This window comes from Sprattus sprattus (genome assembly GCF_963457725.1).
Source record: "Sprattus sprattus genome assembly, chromosome: 10".
NCBI lineage: Eukaryota > Metazoa > Chordata > Actinopteri > Clupeiformes > Clupeidae > Sprattus > Sprattus sprattus.
The window spans coordinates 10,942,393-10,961,700 of record NC_137908.1 but is presented as its reverse complement, the minus strand read 5'-3'; the positions used below and the strand labels follow the sequence as shown (position 1 = coordinate 10,961,700).

Here is a 19,308-nt window from a genome sequence, read left to right as displayed (position 1 = left end):
ATCAGGGATTCTGGAATGTTGTGTATTAATTTAGTTATTATTATACAGGCAGGACAAACTCATAAAACCAAATCAGTGGACTGCTTCAAGTTCAAGTAATATACATAGCTATCTGTTCTACAGCCTTATCTACATTACATGTTATTTACATCATCTACATTACAAATAGTGCTACCTTCAAGTCTGGGCCATAAGATCTTGTTAGAACTTGTTAGTGAAGAGTTCCCAGCTCACTCCCCCCTCTCTTTAAGTTTCAGGGCCCCATGTCGCTGCATGTCTCCCCAGCTGGGGTGTGAGTCATGTGGGAAGGCTTAGTGTCAGACCTCCCACTCCTCCATGGGTCATGTGTCTCCAGCAGTCTCACTCAAGATGGACTGTAATGGGCCGGCTTCTCTAGCCAGACCGTGTTATCAGTGTATGCTTCATGTATGACTACCAGACCCTGTTACAGCCGCAGAGTATTTCTCTGAGGAAGCAAATATCCTTATGATGGGTGTATAACATGAAATGGGGATTTTAACTGCCAAAGTGAATGATGAAGACATACAGTAGCCAACATGCTGTGGCAAAACAAAGAAACTAGGTGCTAGCTAAACCTCAATAATGGAATTAAATTAACCAGTGAGCAAAATTCTTCTCTCTCCTAAAGTACACTGCGAGACCATGCACCACAAGATGACTTCAAAATTGTAATTTCTTCTTTATTTTCCAATATTAAGTAGCAAAGCTCATCTACCAATCAAAGCAGAGTAATCCCTCCTTGTCGACCTTTACCACTATGTAAATGTGCGTGACTTGAATATCTATACCATTGCGTGCTTGCTGGAAATATCTCTGAGAGACTACGAGGCGAATACATTATTCGTCCAGTGGATGAACACGTCGAATGTATGAAAATTCGCTTTAACCTCTTGATTGCTAACACTGAAGTGGGCGTTGGACTCCACTAGAGGCTGCTAGTTTATATTGTAATCACCAACTAACACCTCACAGTCAAAATTGTCACCGCATCAACTTTATATTTCAGTGTCCTTTATCTACTCCATGAGCGGCTCAATCAAATGCAATAAAAGTGCATTTGCCAAAGAACAAAGATCCATTTATTAGTCATGGCCTGGAACATAGGCTTCTCTCGCTGACCATTCATCCGGCGATGTACACGTACTTGACTGCCAGCGTCGCTGTCCAGCTTTTCGGATATGCAAGGGTTAATAGAAAAACAAACACTTGGTGAGAGCTCCCCGAAGTGCATATAAACGTCATTGTTTAGAGTAGGTACTTTTCGCTTCAGTGGGTGCTCATGCATTGGACCTCGGGAAAACGATGCTCACCTTTAATACCAAGCAAGACAGTGTTGTAATATGACCAGCTGGATCAAACTTCACCATCCGGTTGAAATTCACCGCTCAGCATGTAGCGTAACTTCATGTTATCTTCGAACGGTTTTTTTTCTGCGGTTGCGATGTCGTAACTTTTAACCAACACAGGGTATGAATGGATACCATGATGAATTACTCAACTAACAGACAACAATTCGACTTCAAGAAGAGGCGTCTTATTTTGTTTCCAGATATTGTACCCTTGGTTTATCTAAGTTCCGCTGTGTAATGAAGACAACTTACGTACCCATTTCGCATGAGCCAAAGAGGTTTTGGTCGGCTCTTTCAAGTCGAAGCTTCAAAATGAGGAAACCCAGGGTCAATCGGATGGTCCTGGCTATGTGTTTAGGATCCTTCGTCATGGTCATATTTTATTTCCAAAGTAATCTGAAGCCAGGTGAGTTCTAAATGATCATTCGTTTTTTTCATCGCGCACACTGTTACGCATAGGCTTCTCTTGTCTCTGGGGGAAGGTTTGGGTAACAGCATAAACGCACAGTGGCTTTTGCATGGATTTTACGCTTTTATATTGTAAGAAATTAACCAGAGTAATATTTCACGAACAAAGCATGTCGAGTACACTCACTGTTACCACTACTCGGTCATAGATATTTATAGGTAAGTCCCACACCCTGCTTTAACACAATGTTCTTTCACCCCACTCTAATGTCCTGTCTATTTTGCATGTAGGAAAGCTTCAATTAAATCTTGTTATTGTGTGTTGTGCTAGAAAACTCGTATTTTCGCCACTGTGCGTAGTCTACAATGAGGGCATTCAGGTGGGCAGCTGACCCCCTCCCCCAAAAATCTCTTCCTGCGAGCGCAGCCCTAGGAGGTTTTGGAAGATTTCTGTCGTGCAAATGCATGTCAGTATGTAGGCTCTATGAGGCTGTTGGAGTTTCCATCATTTCCTCAAATGTAAGAGATGTTTGTATAACAAAGCATACATTAATGATAAAACGACTTAATTACAATGGAATTAAATTAACTTTGGCCTATCTGCCTAATAAATCAATAAGTTGAAAGTTTCAGATTTTGGTCACCTCAACTGAGGCCCTTATGTAGGCTTCTGTTTAACTCAGTACATATATACAGAACAAGCTCAAGTTTCAAGCTTTCCTAAAGTCATTTTCTGTGCACAGGTTGCCCTATTGTGCATGGCAGTCTGCGCCTGTTATGGTTCTTATCCTGCCAAAAGTCCTCCACATAATTACACAGCATGGTTGCGTGGAGTGGACACCAGACGCTGGGACACCGACGGGTGTTTTGTAGCTACTGTTGTCCCGTTCCAAAGCACACAAAGAAAGACATATTTGTGGCAGGGATGCCAAGTGAATCCTGTGGTAGTCTCCAGATGCAGTGTGTGGTTTGGGGGCATGCAGGTTATTGTGTTTTATTTTTACTTCGCTTTATTTATTTATTATTGGGGGGGGGTTTTGTGGCCTAAAAACAAAGCAGATGCCTCCTCAACAACAAGTGTAGGAGGGAAATAAAAGCATTGAGCAATGCCAATAACAGTGAGAGAGAACTACACTATGTGTTTCACCAAGGCATCCCTGGAGACTCATGTCTCTGAATTCTTTAATCTATACTCTTGCATTTCTGTCTACTACCTTTCTTCTTAATTCTTCAGTCTTAGTTTTATGGGCTAGATGTATACTAAAATGTATTAGTGTGGATGTAGCCTCATATAAACCCATTTTCAAAAATAAGTGTTTTCAGGCCCTAAAAAACACCATTGTCATGTGGATAAAATGCCAAAATGCAACATAACTTTGCTTTTGTATTTGTGTGGACGCCACATAAATCTGCCACCTCGGTTAAAAAGCGTACTAGTAGCTAGTGTGAACACCGGACGTTTTCCAACCTTACACCATTATGTCTATTTCGGCTGCTTGGTGTGCAACTAGGGCTTAACAGATCACTGACCCGTTTTCTTAAAAAGAAAAAAAGGACTGAACAGAAAGAGAACTGACACTTTGGATAATGATTATCAACTTCTTTTATTCAAAACCCAGACGTCTCCATCTTGTGTAGACCAATACATTATGGTTTCTTTGAGGATAGCCTCTGCACACCTTTTGGTATTGGTGACGCATTAGTAAAGTGACTCACTCCAAAGGGATAGCAGTAGACATATTTTAAAGGTATAATTGATCTAAAGTCTGTTCGAAGTTGACATACACAATTATTGAACACAATTTAACGTGAAGTCTCAGGCATGATTTAACCTGCAGGGGTGTTATTAACTTACAACTGTTATCACAACTGTAATCAATTTAACAAACCAGAATTTGCAGCATGCAAAATGTTAAAGCACAAATGAGAACCGCTAAGAATCAACTTTAATACCTGCCAGTTTAGAATAGATCTCCAAAGTCTTTTGCGTATTTTCTGATATTCAAACAGTACGTTACGTAATTTCTGTCTACAAAAATCAATTTTTTTCTCCGTTATCAATGCAAGTTTATGGGAAAGCCACGGCTATGTCGATGTCCATGTCCATGTACATGTCCCGTGTTAGGGTGACTTAGCATTAAAGTGTCTTCATGTAGACAAGCAATGTGGTTTAATCAATGGGGTCATTTTTATTTGACTGTCTTTGCGCTTACTATTTCTGCCTCAAACTGCATTAAAATGGTGCATGTAGCTGCTAGAATTTAAAACATCTTCCTGGGCTAGGATGCCCCTGGACCCCCTTGCAGGCCTGAGCGAACCCCCGAATGTTCCCAACGCCTAGCAACGCCCCCTGTCCACAGATAAACCGAGCTGAAGCCTGGGGGTTCAAGTAGTTGCAATCTGCCTCAGAGGCCACGAGGATTTATGGTGCTGGAGGATATGGATGTTATCAGCAGTGGCTTGTTCACTCAGCATAGAGGGGTGCTTCACAAAAGGAGCCATCTCATACCTGCTCTGCCCAGGCTTGTGGAAAAGGTCAAGTAGGACTTGTAGCTTAATATTGCTTCTAGGGGGAGCCATGTGTTTGCAAACAATCTCCAGTCTCACGTGCTGTGGTATCTACAAGGCTCAGACCGGTATGGTTGCTGGGCATTGAAAGGTCAAAGGTGAAGGGATTCAAAAACAGAGAAAAGAACAAATGAATGAGGTGAAAGACAAAAAAGGATGGGGTTGTCAAAGGCAATTTTCTTGTATGTTTTAAAGATGCCCTTAAAGGTACAGTCTGTGATTCTAATTCCATACACTTTTTGTCAAATTCAGCTAATTGCTCCTCACAGTCAGGCTAACTGTCTGTTCAGTGTTCAGCACAAAAAAAAACTCAGATGTTCGCACACAGCCCAGGCGCTGTAAATGGGAAACAAAGTAGTTCGGACCGAGCCATAAACAGTCCCGGCCAAACAACATGGTGGTTCAGGAGCATTGAAGGGGTGTCATTTGATTACCTGCTGAGTTTTTTATGACTCTGTCATGACTTTTTTGTTTGCACTTTGTTGCCATTTAAATTTACATTTAACCTACTCAACATTGTTTGCAGCCATATATAGGCTTAAGTTTTACGTCATATGAATTTTCAATAAGCATAAATCTTGGATGTCCTGGCATGAGTCATTACTAATAGAAATAGTTGTGTTTTTGAGCCATTGAAATACTCGGTCCACCTCATATTGTATTTCATCTATGTGTTTGATTATTATGGGATAATTATGGATGCACTTTACTCATAAAAGATACAAATGTAGAAGCAACTGACTCTCCTGGCTTCATGCTGTCTCTTGGACAGTGAAATCTTCAAATCATATAACAAGAGGGAACCGATAACATTCTCACCAGGTCTTATAGCATCGTACTGTGTTGGTTTTGTGTGTTTGACTTACAGATGTGAAGTTCAGCTGTTGTATAATTTCTTACGTGTGGATTTTTTGTTCTCATATGAGTACTTATAAAAAAAGATAGATAGCACATTGTGTAATCAAATCTCCACCAACCTCTTATTGGAACACAGACACAAAAATACTTGCACTCACATGTATGCAGTTTAGGCTGAGATCCGGTCGTTTTTAGTGTAATTGAACACACACTTTAACAAAAGGAACATTTTGTATACTGCTCTGCCTGTCCCAGTTTAGAGCCCTAGATATTTATTGAGTTATTGAGGTACTGTTTCTACAGTACACTATTTTAAAAAGCCCGGTCAGATGAGCAAGGTCATGATAAATCGCTAAGTCTGCATTTGTTTACCTGTTGTATATCTCTTGATTAATGTACGTAAATGTCAGCTGGTCGGCTGCATCCTCTTCTTCAGTATGGCTTGATATATGAGGAGGCTGCCTTCCACAGTAGTTGGCTTTGATTCATTCATTCAGTCATTTAGCGGACGCTTTTATCCAAATCGACTTACAAGCATGTATACACATTTATTTACATTTCCACTGATGGCACACTGCACATCAGGAGCAATTTGGGGTTCAGTGTCTTGCTCAAGGACACTTCGACAGGGAATCGAACTAGCAACCTTGTGATTACTTAACGACTTATCTTCCTCCTGTACCACTGTCGCCCCCCTTTATCTTTAGCTCTCTTTGAGAGTCCTGCTCAGCACCTTTCAGCCTCTCCCACACTTACTGTGGATGGAAGGTGTTTATGTAGCGTAGCATGGAGCAGAGAGTGGATTAGAGGAGCGTGTGCCTCTTGGGCCGGGCTGTGCTGAGGTTGGGAGAGCGGTGAAGGCTGGGAGGCCCTACCTTCCCAAAGGATCTCCCACACAGAGGCCTGTTCATAGCAGCCTTCGGGAGCACACATGGCCCCACTGTGCTCTCGCGTTTCCTGTCCATGCCATTTGGTACAGTTGGTATGAGAGTGAGAGAGGGAGACAGGGTGGAGAAGAGAGAGGGAGGGTGAAGGAGAGGAGAAGATGAAAAGGAGCTGGTCGGGAGGATGATGAGTGAACAGAGAGAGAGTTAGAGAGGTGAAGGGCATGGTTCTGGTGAAATGTCAGTCTAATAGGTGAGGAGCTGGCACTTACTTAGCATTAGCAGTGGTAGTTCATTTGTCTACCACAAACCCTTTTTAAGGACTACTAACTATATCATTATATTACATTCAAGTGAAATAAATAAAAATATGAATGTTGTTGTTGTGTGTGTGTGTGTGTGTGTGTGTGTGTGTGTGAGTAACAGTTTGTCTCCCATGGTAGTCGTGAGTGGTGTGGATATTGTTTCCCATCCCCACAGTGCAGCCATTTAGCCAGCTCTCAGTGGTCTCACGTGTGTGCTCTTGCCCCCCTCATCATCAGACTCTGCTAGCTCAGGGAAGTGTACAAATAGTTTGACTGAAACAGAAAGAATGCAACTAAAAAAAAGTAGATGCTTTGGTTGAAGTCTTTTCCATGTCTTTTCTTGTGTGTAGTTTCCACAAGGACATGACATTGATTGTGACATATTCTTGATTGTGTCGTCATCATGATGTGGTATGTGCCTTTTCCCAAGGAGTTTTGGAGTCTTGGTCTACGAAACAGCTGGCCCTGAAATACCTGTGTGTGAACCTCCCTTATCACGTTGTCATTTCATTGGCTAGTCACTGGAATAGTTTCTTCATGGTCATCCAGCATGAAGTGGGGCATGGAAGCGTATGTCTGTACTCAGAAAAATAATTTTTAGATTGTGACTTTAGATGCGTGATTGGACTACAGTTCATTCACCACTCCTGCCTGTGCTGAACCATGTTTTACAAGCCGGGCTGTTTTAGTCTTTATTTTTCCACATCAGTTTCCCTCAGGAAAGGCTAATGTGTTTTAGAGTAAACAACCCAGGTGAATATAGCTCAGTACTGTAATACATTCATACAGAATCGTCTCGTCCACGCCTCGGCACGTGTTAGAACTGTACTGCTAAAGAGAAACCCACCCAGCGGACAGACTACACGATCAGCAGCCTTGGGCAGTGGAACAGAGTTTGTTTTTAGGTTAGACCCTGCAGCTACAGTGTACTACATCAGATACTTCACGTCTTAGCAAGTATCAGTTCATATATTCAGCAGCTGTTTTTAAAATGTGACTTTAAGAAAGCTTGAGGGCTGTTTGGATGCACTACCATCATAGCCATCCTTCTGTTCTGTATTTTAATATGCCTTGTTCTGTGATTGGCACAACGATTTGCCTATGTTTTTATTTATTTGTTTTAGCAGTTTGTTTCCTTTCTCAGAGAGACAGTTTCTTTCAACTACTGTTCATTCGGGTGCCTCAGACTCATTCCATCTCTCTCCCGCTCTCTCTCTCCCTCTCTTTCAGTAACAGCCTGCTCGGTACGGTCCTCTGTTGCTTTATACATACTAGCTTGGGCCCTTGATCTTTGGTATAGGCACACTATAACTTCCATCTTCTGTCTCTCTCTCGCGCACACACACACACACCTCCCTCTTCGTCACTGGCAGGACATACAGTAGCCTACATACATTGCGTTGTGTGCCTCGCCCTATGCGTGCCCCCCTCTCACCTTTCCTCCCTCTCTGCCAGTCTACTGCCAGCAGAGCCGGAGTGAGTGGGTTCAGTGTTCACAGAGGACTCTCTGGCCAGGCCCTGCCAAGTTTCACTGAGACGTGGAGAAGCATACAGACACTCTTGCACACACACACACACACACACACACACACACGCTGTTCCATGTTCTCCTAGAGGTTTCATTGGTCGACTGCTCATTTACATTAAAAAGGACATCTTAGGATGTCAGCTGACAGATTCTCCCATTATTAACCTCCCACAGTAATGCAGCAGTGAAATGAAAAGCAGTAGTAAGGCATACAAAGTAATGTCAACTCACATGTTGTCATTTACATTTACATTTAGTCATTTAGCAGACGCTTTTGTCCAAAGCGACGTACAAGGGAGAGAACAGTCAAGCTAAGAGCAACAAAACCTGGTGTAACAATAAATACTGCTTTTTTTTTCGAGAAAATGTCAGTTAGTTTAATGTCATAGTTTCCTAAGCGGCATTTGCATAGGTGTGTCATTTACGAGGTACACAGGTCCCAGCTGCATGGCATATCCTGTCCAGTAGCTTACCTCACCAGACTATAAAAGTGATCCCTAATAGACCTGTCCTGGCTAGCATGCCTTTAACCACTGCAGCAGTCAAGTCTAATAGGATCTTAAGCTTAAGTAAAGTGTATATATAGCATTTGGTATTAAGAGTTGTTATAAATACAATAGGATTTACAATTACGATTGATTGAATTACAGTTACAGCGGCAAATCAAGAAGTCTTTTAACATGGCAGTGCTAACGTTACTGACCAGCTCTGGTCCAAGTCAAGTTGTAGACCTCTTTCAGCAAACCTTTAATGTAGTGACTCATAATGCTTTGGTGTATAAGATGCTAAGTATCTGCATGGGTGTTGGGTAATGGCCAGGTTAAGTCTGTCACAGCTCTTGTGTTTAAAGTAATCTGGAAGTAGTTCTGACCTCAGTGCCCCTATGAAATATTTATGTGACAAAAGCACCAGTCATGACAATGTGTTGCTGCAGTTGCTGCGTGTTTCTAGAAAGAAAAGTATAAGGAAGTAAAATAGAGGGGAGATGAAATAGCCACCAAAGTTCGTTAAGTGGTATAATTATCCCCTATTTCTAAGGCATGAGAAGGTACAACCACCGATAGGCTGGGCACACACTCTTCTTATGGTGGACATCTTTGATGCTGTTATGGGTTACTAACTTTAATTTCATTATAATATAATGTAGGCATTTTCACATACTGTAGTGTAGGCATTATAATATACTGTAGGCATTATAACATACTGAAGGCATTATAACATACTGTAGGCATTATAACACACTGTAGGCATTATAATATACTGAAGGCATTATAACATACTGTAGGCATTATAACATACTGTAGGCATTATAGCATACTGTAAGTGGAACGCCTCTGTGCCACAGTGAACCCTTAACACATTGCAGCATAGCAGGTGTGCACGTGCTGGCATGGTATGGGAGGGGGCCACATTTAGCTTGGCCTTCACTACCACTACACTGCACTATGGGTTGTTACTGTTGGCTTAGATTGGTTCTGTCGACCTAGATTGATTGGTCAGGACTGTAACTCAGACTCCAGAACTCTTTCTGGTTCTTTTTTAAATGAGTTTGGAAATGACAATGCTGTGACATACCCAAAAGAAATTACGCCTGATGGTAATGTTTACTACCACAAAGAAGAGACTCGCAGAGACTCAGAGACTCAGTCAGCAATCATTCCAGCTAGATAGTCTGTCTCTTCACAGACGCGGGAGGGAAACACAGAGGGGAGGTATCTATACTTCTGTCCTTGGTCGAGATGCTGGCAAAGGCACGTGACTTCTGAAAACTGAAACTCAGGGATCAGCCATTGAAGAAACTCAAAAATCAGCCATTGGCATGAATCTTAGAACTCCAAAAATGAGTAATAAACAAAAACCAACTCTGTCACACCTTAACTCATGTTAAGATCTCATTGAAAAAGGTGGACAATTTGTATTAAAATCCACCTAAAATGGCTACTGACATCCTAAAGGCTGTAGCTAAGGAATAACTTTAATTATTGTGCATTTGTTTGGCAACTATGGGCCTTGTCAATTTATAGATGCTCCACTTTCATTCATACTTTTGCTAGTGACAGTACTTTAGCTCATGTATGCTTTTTTTAGTTGAGATGGCAAGACCAAGAGGCCTAAGGCCCTATTCTGAGAAGTCTCTCATGCTCCATTTTGCTAAGTGAAACTCCAGTCCTCACAGGGAGGAAACAAATGTATATATTGTATGTGTGTCAGAGCCCAAGTGCGTTCCATATGTGCACATGCATTCTGTTAACGGCTTTTGTCCACAATTTGTTGGGGAAACAGATCTGTTGAGTTCCAGTGAGTTTTGGGGGGGCACAGACCTCACTTACAAAAAAAACTAAAATGGCTACAAGGACCGTAGAAGGCTGTCCTGTTTGCTTTACCTACTGCCGTGTGACAATTTAAGTGTCAGATAGCACAATCAGTGGACATTGACTGACTTGGGGAGCTTTGTAAGCCCCACCTGGTTTCCTAAGTAGTCGTTAGAGCGAAAATTGAGTTATTTTCCGATGACCAATACATCCTTGAAACTGAATCCAGGGGAGTATTATATGGCTAGTATAACAGTTGTGGCAGGTAATGTCAGATGATTGAAAAAACACTTCCTTTGAATCCCCTGTCCTGGACCAGGTGAGAGGCTTGTGAACACGTCAGCATGGCCCTTAGTTGGACTCTGAATGTAAAACAAAGAGAGGGTGGAATGCCAGGAATGTGAGGGGCTTCATTACGCCGCTGAAAGACGAGACACTCTCCCCAAGACTAATCCACCGCTGGAACGATACCCCAGTGTGTAGAGGAAAGAATGAACATCTCTGTCCCGACCCTGTGGAGTCTGTCATCGCTTCTTCATTTGGATGTTATCAAAGCTGGTATCATCATGGTCTTTTGATGAGCTTCTTTGGGGAGGGGCTGTGTAAGGGTTAGGTTTGCAAATGGCTCATAGTTAAAGCAGGTCCAAAGTCTATTAAAATATTTTCCTTTTCAGATCAAACTCAAGCCCCTCTTTACTGCTGTACAACACACTGATGAAGTACAGATCAGCATGTAATTCTTCGTGTCTGTAAAGAAAAACAGAAAGCAGAAAGATTTTCCAGGAGATGTTTCACAACTGTTACTTGTGGGCCTTTACCATATAACAAGGAATCACCTGTATACTTTGGCGTTTGGCAAACACATGTAATTACAGAAATGAAACATTTTCCTGTGGTGTTTTCCCCCTGAACATGGCAAATGACCGAACTGGTTTGCCCGGTCTCCAGTGAATTGGCAATGGCGGATGTAGACCTGAGCCCCTTGGTGTAAGGTGAGCTGGCTGAGCTGCTGCTCGGAGACCCTCCTCTGTTTGGATTTGCACAGGAGGACTTGAGCTGCTCTTTCAGAGGGACACAAAGGATCAGACTGTTTTAATGCGAAATGTTCTCTCTTTTTTTGCCTTTTCTCTTTTCCCTCTCAGGACAAACTTTAAAAAAAAAAACAGCTTAACCTCCTCTATTTCTGTCCACCTTCGCCACTTGAAGAAAAAAAGGAGGAGGAAAAATTTGAATCTCTCTTTCTCTCCCTCTCTCTAAGTGTTGCCAGGAGGTTGAGAGGTCACAGGCAGAGAGGTTAAATAGATGGAAAGCAGATGCAGGGTGGTGTCAGAGGAGATCAGGAAGTGTTAGAGTATAAGTTAAAGCAGCATTACTGTATACACACAGAGTAAAGTTGCAGCCTTTCGCCTTGACCTCTGGGGTTGTGTCAACACAGCGCATATCATCATCTGTATGGCTAATGACTTTTCCTCTGCTGAGGCGCTCTCTCCCCATCTCAAGAGGAAGATGGGTGAAAGCTGCTCACCCCTTACCCCACCCCACCCCCCAGTCCTTGGACACTCAGCGTCTGTTTCCCATAAACCTACTGAGGGAAAGCGAAAGTCGGTCTCCGGCAAAAAAGGGCCCGCTCTTAAATTTCGAGTGGAATGCAAAGCCAATGAGTCAGGGGGTGCCACGCACGAGTCATATGAACCATGAGTGCAACATTCCAGCCAGACCAACAGAGACCCCCGGTTGCTCGGAGAAGGCACAACATCCAGCAGAAAATGCATTCTCTAGACAGACACTTTTACCGTTATGTTTAAAACGAAACGACCACGTCAATGTTCATATGCAAATGTTCAAAAGCTACCCATTTTTGTAACCCTAGCTTTACCTCAGTTACCATGCCTCCAGTCATTACTCATCTTTTTCTGCCACGAGCTGGAGACATGCTTCTGAGCAAATAATTGCTGGCTCACCCAGGGCAGTTTCGACTTGAAAGGCGTTTTGAGGTGAGCCATTTTAAAATTACAGGTCTGTGTGTAAATCTTGACATGGTCCTGTAATTTTAAATGGCTCCCCTCAAAACGGCAAAACTATTTGACCGCCAACCATCCGTAGTTCTTCAGTTGTGACATTGATTAGCCTCCAAGCCAGAGGAATGCAAGGGTTTAACATTAATGGCCCCTCACTGAAGATCACCAAGACATGACAAATCACAGGGAGCTATCTCCTTCAGTATCTTCTAGTGACTTTATGACCCAGCCTCTCCAGGTTTACCATCACAAACAGCAGATTTATAGGGCAGTGCAAAGCAAGATGGTGGAACTTCCCCTGTGATGGTAGACCTCAAATTGGCCCCAGAGACTTTATTAGTCACTGTTGGTGGTGAAGAGGGAAGTCTGTTTTCCTAGACTTACTTCCTCTGGGGTGGATTTATGGAATAAGTGAATATTGTTTGTCATTTCCAAGCCACTGTGGTGGGGTCTTTGAAGAACAGGGTTCTTCTTTCGGCTGCGCCTACTTCAGATGCATGCATTGTAGATACCCTTCAGTGCAGTTCAATTATAACCAGTGTTGGGGAGTAACGAGTTACATGTAATTGCGTTACGTAATTTAATTACAAAATAAATGTAACACTAATACATTACAGTTACTGGAGAGAAATGTGTAATTCAATTACAGTTACTTACGACATTTTTCAAAATTACAATTTGAATTACATCTTAATACTGTCAGCAAAACCTTGCTCAAATGTATATTTAAAAAAAAAAAAAAACAGTTTTGCATGTTTTTCTGGCTACTGTACAAACATCCCCGTTGTCATTTCCCTCCACAATAGTTTGATCCAGAACGTTCTGTGTCTCTATCACGTCTACAGCGCCATCACGTCTGCTAGTAGGCCTACATGCCTGTGCATGCAGCAATCTGAATTTGAGTTGCTAACAACCTACCAGAAATGTCTCACAGAAATTGAAAAGTAATCAAAAAGTAATCAAAAAGTAATTAGTTACGTTACTCAGATAAAGTAATTCAAATAGTTACACTACTATTACATTTTTAACAGGGTAACCTGTAACTGTAACGAATTACATTTCTAAAGTAACCTCCCCAACACTGATTATAACTCTCTTCAGGTGGATTAAAAATGTGACCAGAATGTATATCAGTGCATGAACCAAGTTAATACACAACAGCCCTTTCAAGCTGTTTTTTACCATTGGGTTTATTGGTCTATTTTATGTTTGAAAGCCAAAGCATAGAGCCCTTTAAACTTCTTTCAAATAGGTTTTGTAGATAGTGTATCTCCTAACCTGGTGCCATATCTTCATACCTCCGTTGAGCTTGATTGCATAGTTGGTCATTTTAGTTTTCAAAGTGTGTGGTGAACTCACTTACTGTGCCCTCAACACGGTAAGTCAGATGTGAGAAGCAATCAGTCCTGTGTGAGTTTAGAGAATAAAGAGTATTACTGTAAAATGTGTTCCCTCTTCCCCTCACCATAATCCATCGCAAGTTAGTCAGAAATGCTACTTCAATACAAAATGTTCTACCTGAAGCTCATATTGCATTGCATTGCATTGCATAACAGTTCATTGGGGTATAACAGTCTGAAGAATTTAGTTTCACAGAAAGGAAATTGTGAATGAATCAGTGACTGAGTGGCTGGATTAGAGAGCTGGACCTAAAGGGTCTGTCCCTCCATGAACCTTGAGCCACTCCTGGCATGGACTGTAATGACAGTTCACTGTGTGTGTGTGTGTGTGTGTCTGTGTGTGTCTCTGTGTGTGTCTCTGTGTGTGTGTGTGTGTGAGAGAGAGTCTGTGTATGTGCTGGTGCATGTCTGTGTGTGTGTGCGTGAGTCTGTGTCTGAGTGTGTGTACACGTGGAGTGCTCTGTGTTTTGCCATCCCCAAACCTTTGTGTCTAGTCTGCCAACACAGTATACAAAATGCAGCAAGGACACATTAATGCATTAAAGTCAAAGCAGCAATGGTGATGATGACGTTAATGAGTTCAGTTCTCATGTTCATGATATGATGAAGTACATGTCCAAAAATGAAACCCATATTGTTTCTCTTCTTTATACCATTTGCCTTTAAACATATATGTTTTTCAGTGTCTGTGTGTGTGTGTGTGTGTGTTTGTTGGGTCTGTCCTCTCTGTCTGAATTGTTTGGAATTCCCAATAGTATTCTGCTGTTTATTTGAATTCCTCTCTTCCTCTCTGATCCTTAAACAAAACCAGGACCCATGCCTGAGAGTCCACACATGCTTATGTATGGCAGTGCTTTATCTGAAAATAAGGACTAGTTTGTCTCCCACATGACTCTCACCTTGCATGTGTGTGTGTGTGTGTGTGTGTGTGTGTGTGTGTGTGTTGTGTGTGTGTGTGTGTGTGTGTGTGTGTGTGTGTGTGTGTGTGTGTGTGTGTGTGTGTGTGTGTGTGTGTGTGTGTGTGTGTGTGTGTGTGTGTGTATTTGTGGTAACGTTGACCTCTCTCTCCTCAGCAGCAGCACATGGTGGTGTCCAGGCCAGAGGTCTGGGTAAGTCAGGGAGGAGCCCGCTGCAGACACTCTACGACACGGATCCGGTGAGTGCCCACACAGCAGCTTACTAACCACTCTACTCAACTACAGTAACTGCATTCTCTCCCAAACACAAACATACAGGGCTGGTGCGAACACAGAGCCGAAACTAGACGCTGATACAACAATACAACTATTGTATATTTAAGTTTCTGGTTATAACTGCATACGTCTCCTGTTCTCCTCAGGAAGTAGCTCTATCATTAAATGGTGAAGCAGTGATTGTTACTTTGTGAACCCATCTTTGTTCACAGAGAAGTGTTATTTGCCAAGGAAGTCTAGTCTGCTGAGTCTAGTCTGAAGTCTAAGAGAACTTAAAGCATGTTAATAAGCAAAAATCAAACTCTATGTAGAACATGTCGGCTCCCAATAGAACATATCTGTTTGTTCCCAACAGATATATGACATCCACTTATGACATGCCAACATCCACACATTCTCTGCCAACATACATGCATCCCCTAGACATCCCTTTAATCTTCCTCTAAATGTTTTGTTGGTGTTAGTTTAAAAAACGTATTTATGGATTTAAACTACATTTGTTGTCCACCGCGGTCACACAAGCTGGGTCGTAACATAGTCCAGTCTAGTCCAGTCCTTAGCTAGTCCTTCACACCAGTCTCAGTGTTAAAGAGATGAAGATTAAAGTCATTACAGGGCTTCCTTATAACATCTCTGGATGAGTCAGTATGTGGCATCACAGGCCTTCCTTATAACATCTCTGGATGAGTCAGTATGTGGCATCACAGGCCTTCCTTATAACATCTCTGGATGAGTCAGTATGTGGCATGTGCTATGGCTTAGGATGCCAGTAATTGAAAACAGATGGACACTCTCCTGTCCAAACTCTTTCCAGGTCAGATGGGTCGTCAGCCAATCTCCCGCTGTAAATCAAAGGCATTTACACCATTTCCTGTTGCTACCAGTCGACTGGCTTGGTTGGCATTGTGACACCTTCCTTAGTCAGTCCCTCGTAGATTTTTTTATAGTGTCTCTGTGGTGTGTGTGTGTGTGTGTCTTTGTGTGCGTGTGTGTGTTCGTGTGCATACGTTCTTTCAAGTGCATGCCTGTGTGTGTTTCCTCCAGTTTCTGTCAAATGTATTTCATCACAATGGATTAGGGATAGATCACCCAGAAATTAATTAAAAGGAATTTTTTTATTCGTTATATATTATATATATTTATATACTCATCCTCACGTTAGCTGAACCAGTCAATTAAAGTCAATTCAATTCAATTGAAAATGTTGTTAAATTGGACTTCTAGTAGAACCACTGAGCACATAATGAAGCTAGACAGCAGAGCGTCTTCTGAACTCAAGCCCAGGTCCTTTTCAAAGCAGTCCACTTCCCTCTGCTCAGTGGCACATCCCTGGATTTCTCATTTTGTACTGCTCTTACAAGCCAACCTTTAGCGTTACTACTGGCATGATGTTGAGTGGATAATGGCAGAATCGTTTATTCCCGTGGTGAGACGTCTCTTTACGTGTTCTCCCCTGTCAGACAGTAGTCGGATCTGGGTCTGTTTGTACAGCTGGGTTCCCATTTAGTACTGTGATGACGCTATGCACACAGGTGCGTCTGACTCCACTCAGAAATCCTCCAGTGGGAAGGCATATTCACCTCCTCGGTCTCTTTCTTTTTCTCTCTCTCTCTCTCTTATCGTCCTTTAATTCAAAGGCTTAATTTTCACGTGTTCAGTCTGTCACTTTCTTTCTTTCTCTCTCTCTTGTCCTTTAATGCCAAGGCTTCCTTTACATCTCCTCAGTTTGTGTCTTTCCTTCTTGCTTTCTCTGATCATCTTTTTTCCACCCTGCTCTCTGTAACGACTGTTGTTGTCACCAGGCCTTCTTCTAGTCCCAATTGTGAAATAGGCAACAGTCGTCTCTTCAGTCTCTCTTACTTCCTCTCATTTTCACTTAGAGAGGTTCATTTGCAGGCTTTTATTGGACCAGAGAGAGAGAGAATGGTAGGGAGTCTGCACACCGCGATATCCCTTTTCAAACCACAATAAACACCCGTGAGGTCAGGCTGCCAAAGAGCCAGCAGAACCACCAAACCCATTAACAGTTCCTGCCACGCACAATCATAGTTCTGGAAGTAAAATGCATCTATCGGCAGGCAGTGACCTGAAATGCAGGCAAAAGTCATCCCCGCTGATCCACACACACATGTGCAAAGCAAGGAATATTTTGTCAAGCTGTTGTCTAGTGGGAGCAGTAAAACATTTTTTTTTTACTCTCAGTTAAAAAATGTTCCCCATTTAAACTATGCAGGAAGGGAAACCAAGATCAACATATAGTTATGCTATGGCTGTTGTTGTTGTTTTTGTTGTTTCTGGTTTTGCATAGTTCTCCTTTCTATGCCTTGATTTTCATGTCCCAATTCCTACCCAGTCATTTCCTGTATCTTTTTTTATTGAACACAATACATGCAACTGAATAATTGCAATTATTAAAAATGACTTATGCATGAATGCATCTCCTTTCTCTCAGCAAAAATAATTTCTGACTGCCCTACAGCTAGAAAGTTGCTTAAAGATACTATTATACTGTGGCAAATGGCACCTAAAGTTCAGGCTTATCTGTGTGATCATCTCGTGATCTGTGTGAGCTTCACAACACTACTGCCCCAGTTCAGCTCAGTATGGGCAACATGCCAGTCCCCATGGCACCGTCTCAGAAGCCTCAGGATTGAATGCATGGCTGAGAGAGATGTCCCTCCAAGGCGAGGTGCCCTCTCTGCCCCACTGAACAATCAGATCCATATTTACTTTGGTCCATGCAATGCGTGCTGGTTACTCTTTTTTGGCAAAAACCTTTAGTAATTGTGCTTTGGCCAACAATTATGGACTGTGGTCTATAACTAACAACATGTGTGCTCAGTATAAGCACCATCCCACTCTCCCCTCCTTTCTCTCTCGATCACTTGTTGTTTTCCCCTTTCTTTTAATCTGAAGATTTGAGTCATGTGCTCATTCAAATATTTTTTAATGATGCAACAATTTGCACCTTTTTGAGGTATGGTTTTATAGTCAACTAGTTTTGGTACCATCCTCAAATTCATTTTGATAGCAGATGGTCATGTGAAGGACAAATAAACGTCGGTGTCTTTCCCACTAGCCATCCAAGACATGCCCTATGTAGTTCTGTGTACCGGGCTGCAAAAATGGAAGAACATTTTTCACCTCATCACAATGCCAGCTTTACTGCCAAAAGACACAAGTTAGTGTTTTGGCTGTTGGTGTTGTTTGCAAGGTTGTTGCGTGCCTTTTAGGTAGTTAGCTTGCTAGTTTTGGAACAGAACTCTGTATTGCTGCTTTAATGTGAAAGAGTAAGATAGTGGTTTAATAAAGTAATGTTAAACCTCTATAACTCTCTCTGTCTCTCTCTCTCTCTCTCTTTGTCTCTCTCTGTTTCTCGTTCCCTCTCCTCCCCTGCCGCAGATGGAGCTGTCACCTTTGCAGGTGATGCACCAGGGTCGGCGGGAGCTGCTGGAGGAGGCGTGCCGCTCGTACACACGCAAGCGGCGGGTGCTCATCCCGGAGGACCTGAAGCACGTGATCGTGGACGACCAGCACGGCCTGCTCTACTGCTACGTGCCCAAGGTGGCGTGCACCAACTGGAAGCGTGTGCTGATGGTGCTGACGGGCGGCGCCGGGCCCGACCGACACGAGCCGCTCCAGATCCCCGCGCACGAGGCCCACGTGCCGGGCCGGCTGCGCACGCTCTCCGAGTACTCCACGGCCGAGATCAACCAGCGCCTGCGCAGCTACCTGAAGTTCCTGTTTGTGCGCGAGCCCTTTGAGCGCCTGGTGTCGGCCTACCGCAACAAGTTCACGCGCAGCTACAACACGGCCTTCCACAAGCGCTACGGCACCAAGATCGTGCGGCGGCAGCGGCCGGACGCGCAGCCAGAGGCGCTGGAGCGCGGCGACGACGTCTCGTTCGGCGAGTTCGTGCGCTACCTGGTGGACCCGGCCACGCAGCGCGAGGAGCCCTTCAACGAGCACTGGGAGCGTGTGCACTCGCTCTGCCACCCCTGCCTCATCCACTACGACGTGGTGGGCAAGTACGAGACGCTGGAGGAGGACGCCACCTACGTGCTCAAGCTGGCCGGTGCAGACGGCGAGGTGCGCTTTCCGGCCTCGGGGAAGAACACTCGCACCACCGGCGAGCTGGCCGCCAGCTACTTCAAGGACATCAGCCCTGTCTACCAGCGCAAGCTGTATAACCTCTACCGCATGGACTTCCTGCTCTTCAACTACACCATGCCGGATTACCTGAGGGTCCATTGAGGGCAGAAGGGCAAGGGAACGGGGCTGGTGGGGGCACAGTGTTTTCTAGTTTGTAGTCTATCTCCTCTGTACTGCTGTTTGAACAGAGATCCCTAACAGATGCATTAATATATTGGATTTTTCAACAGACTTGGAGAGTGTCTATGAATGTCCGAGAGCACTGTTGCCTCCCTTCCAGAGACTAATCATTCTTGTCACTCTCTTTTTTTT

The 19,308-nt window shown here is 43.3% G+C and overlaps 1 protein-coding gene across 1 annotated transcript; it reads left to right on the top strand.

Moving 5' to 3' along the window:
• Positions 1 to 1,366: 1,366 nt before the first annotated feature.
• On the top strand, positions 1,367 to 19,098 carry LOC308371324 (carbohydrate sulfotransferase 11-like; the record flags this gene model as incomplete). The annotated part of the gene is made up of 3 exons (XM_080846184.1): positions 1,367 to 1,776; positions 14,725 to 14,807; positions 18,247 to 19,098. The coding sequence occupies exons 1-3, from the start codon at positions 1,608 to 1,610 to the stop codon at positions 19,096 to 19,098; spliced, it is 1,104 nt and encodes a 367-aa protein (XP_080702310.1). The 5' UTR covers positions 1,367 to 1,607.
• Positions 19,099 to 19,308: the final 210 nt, after the last annotated feature.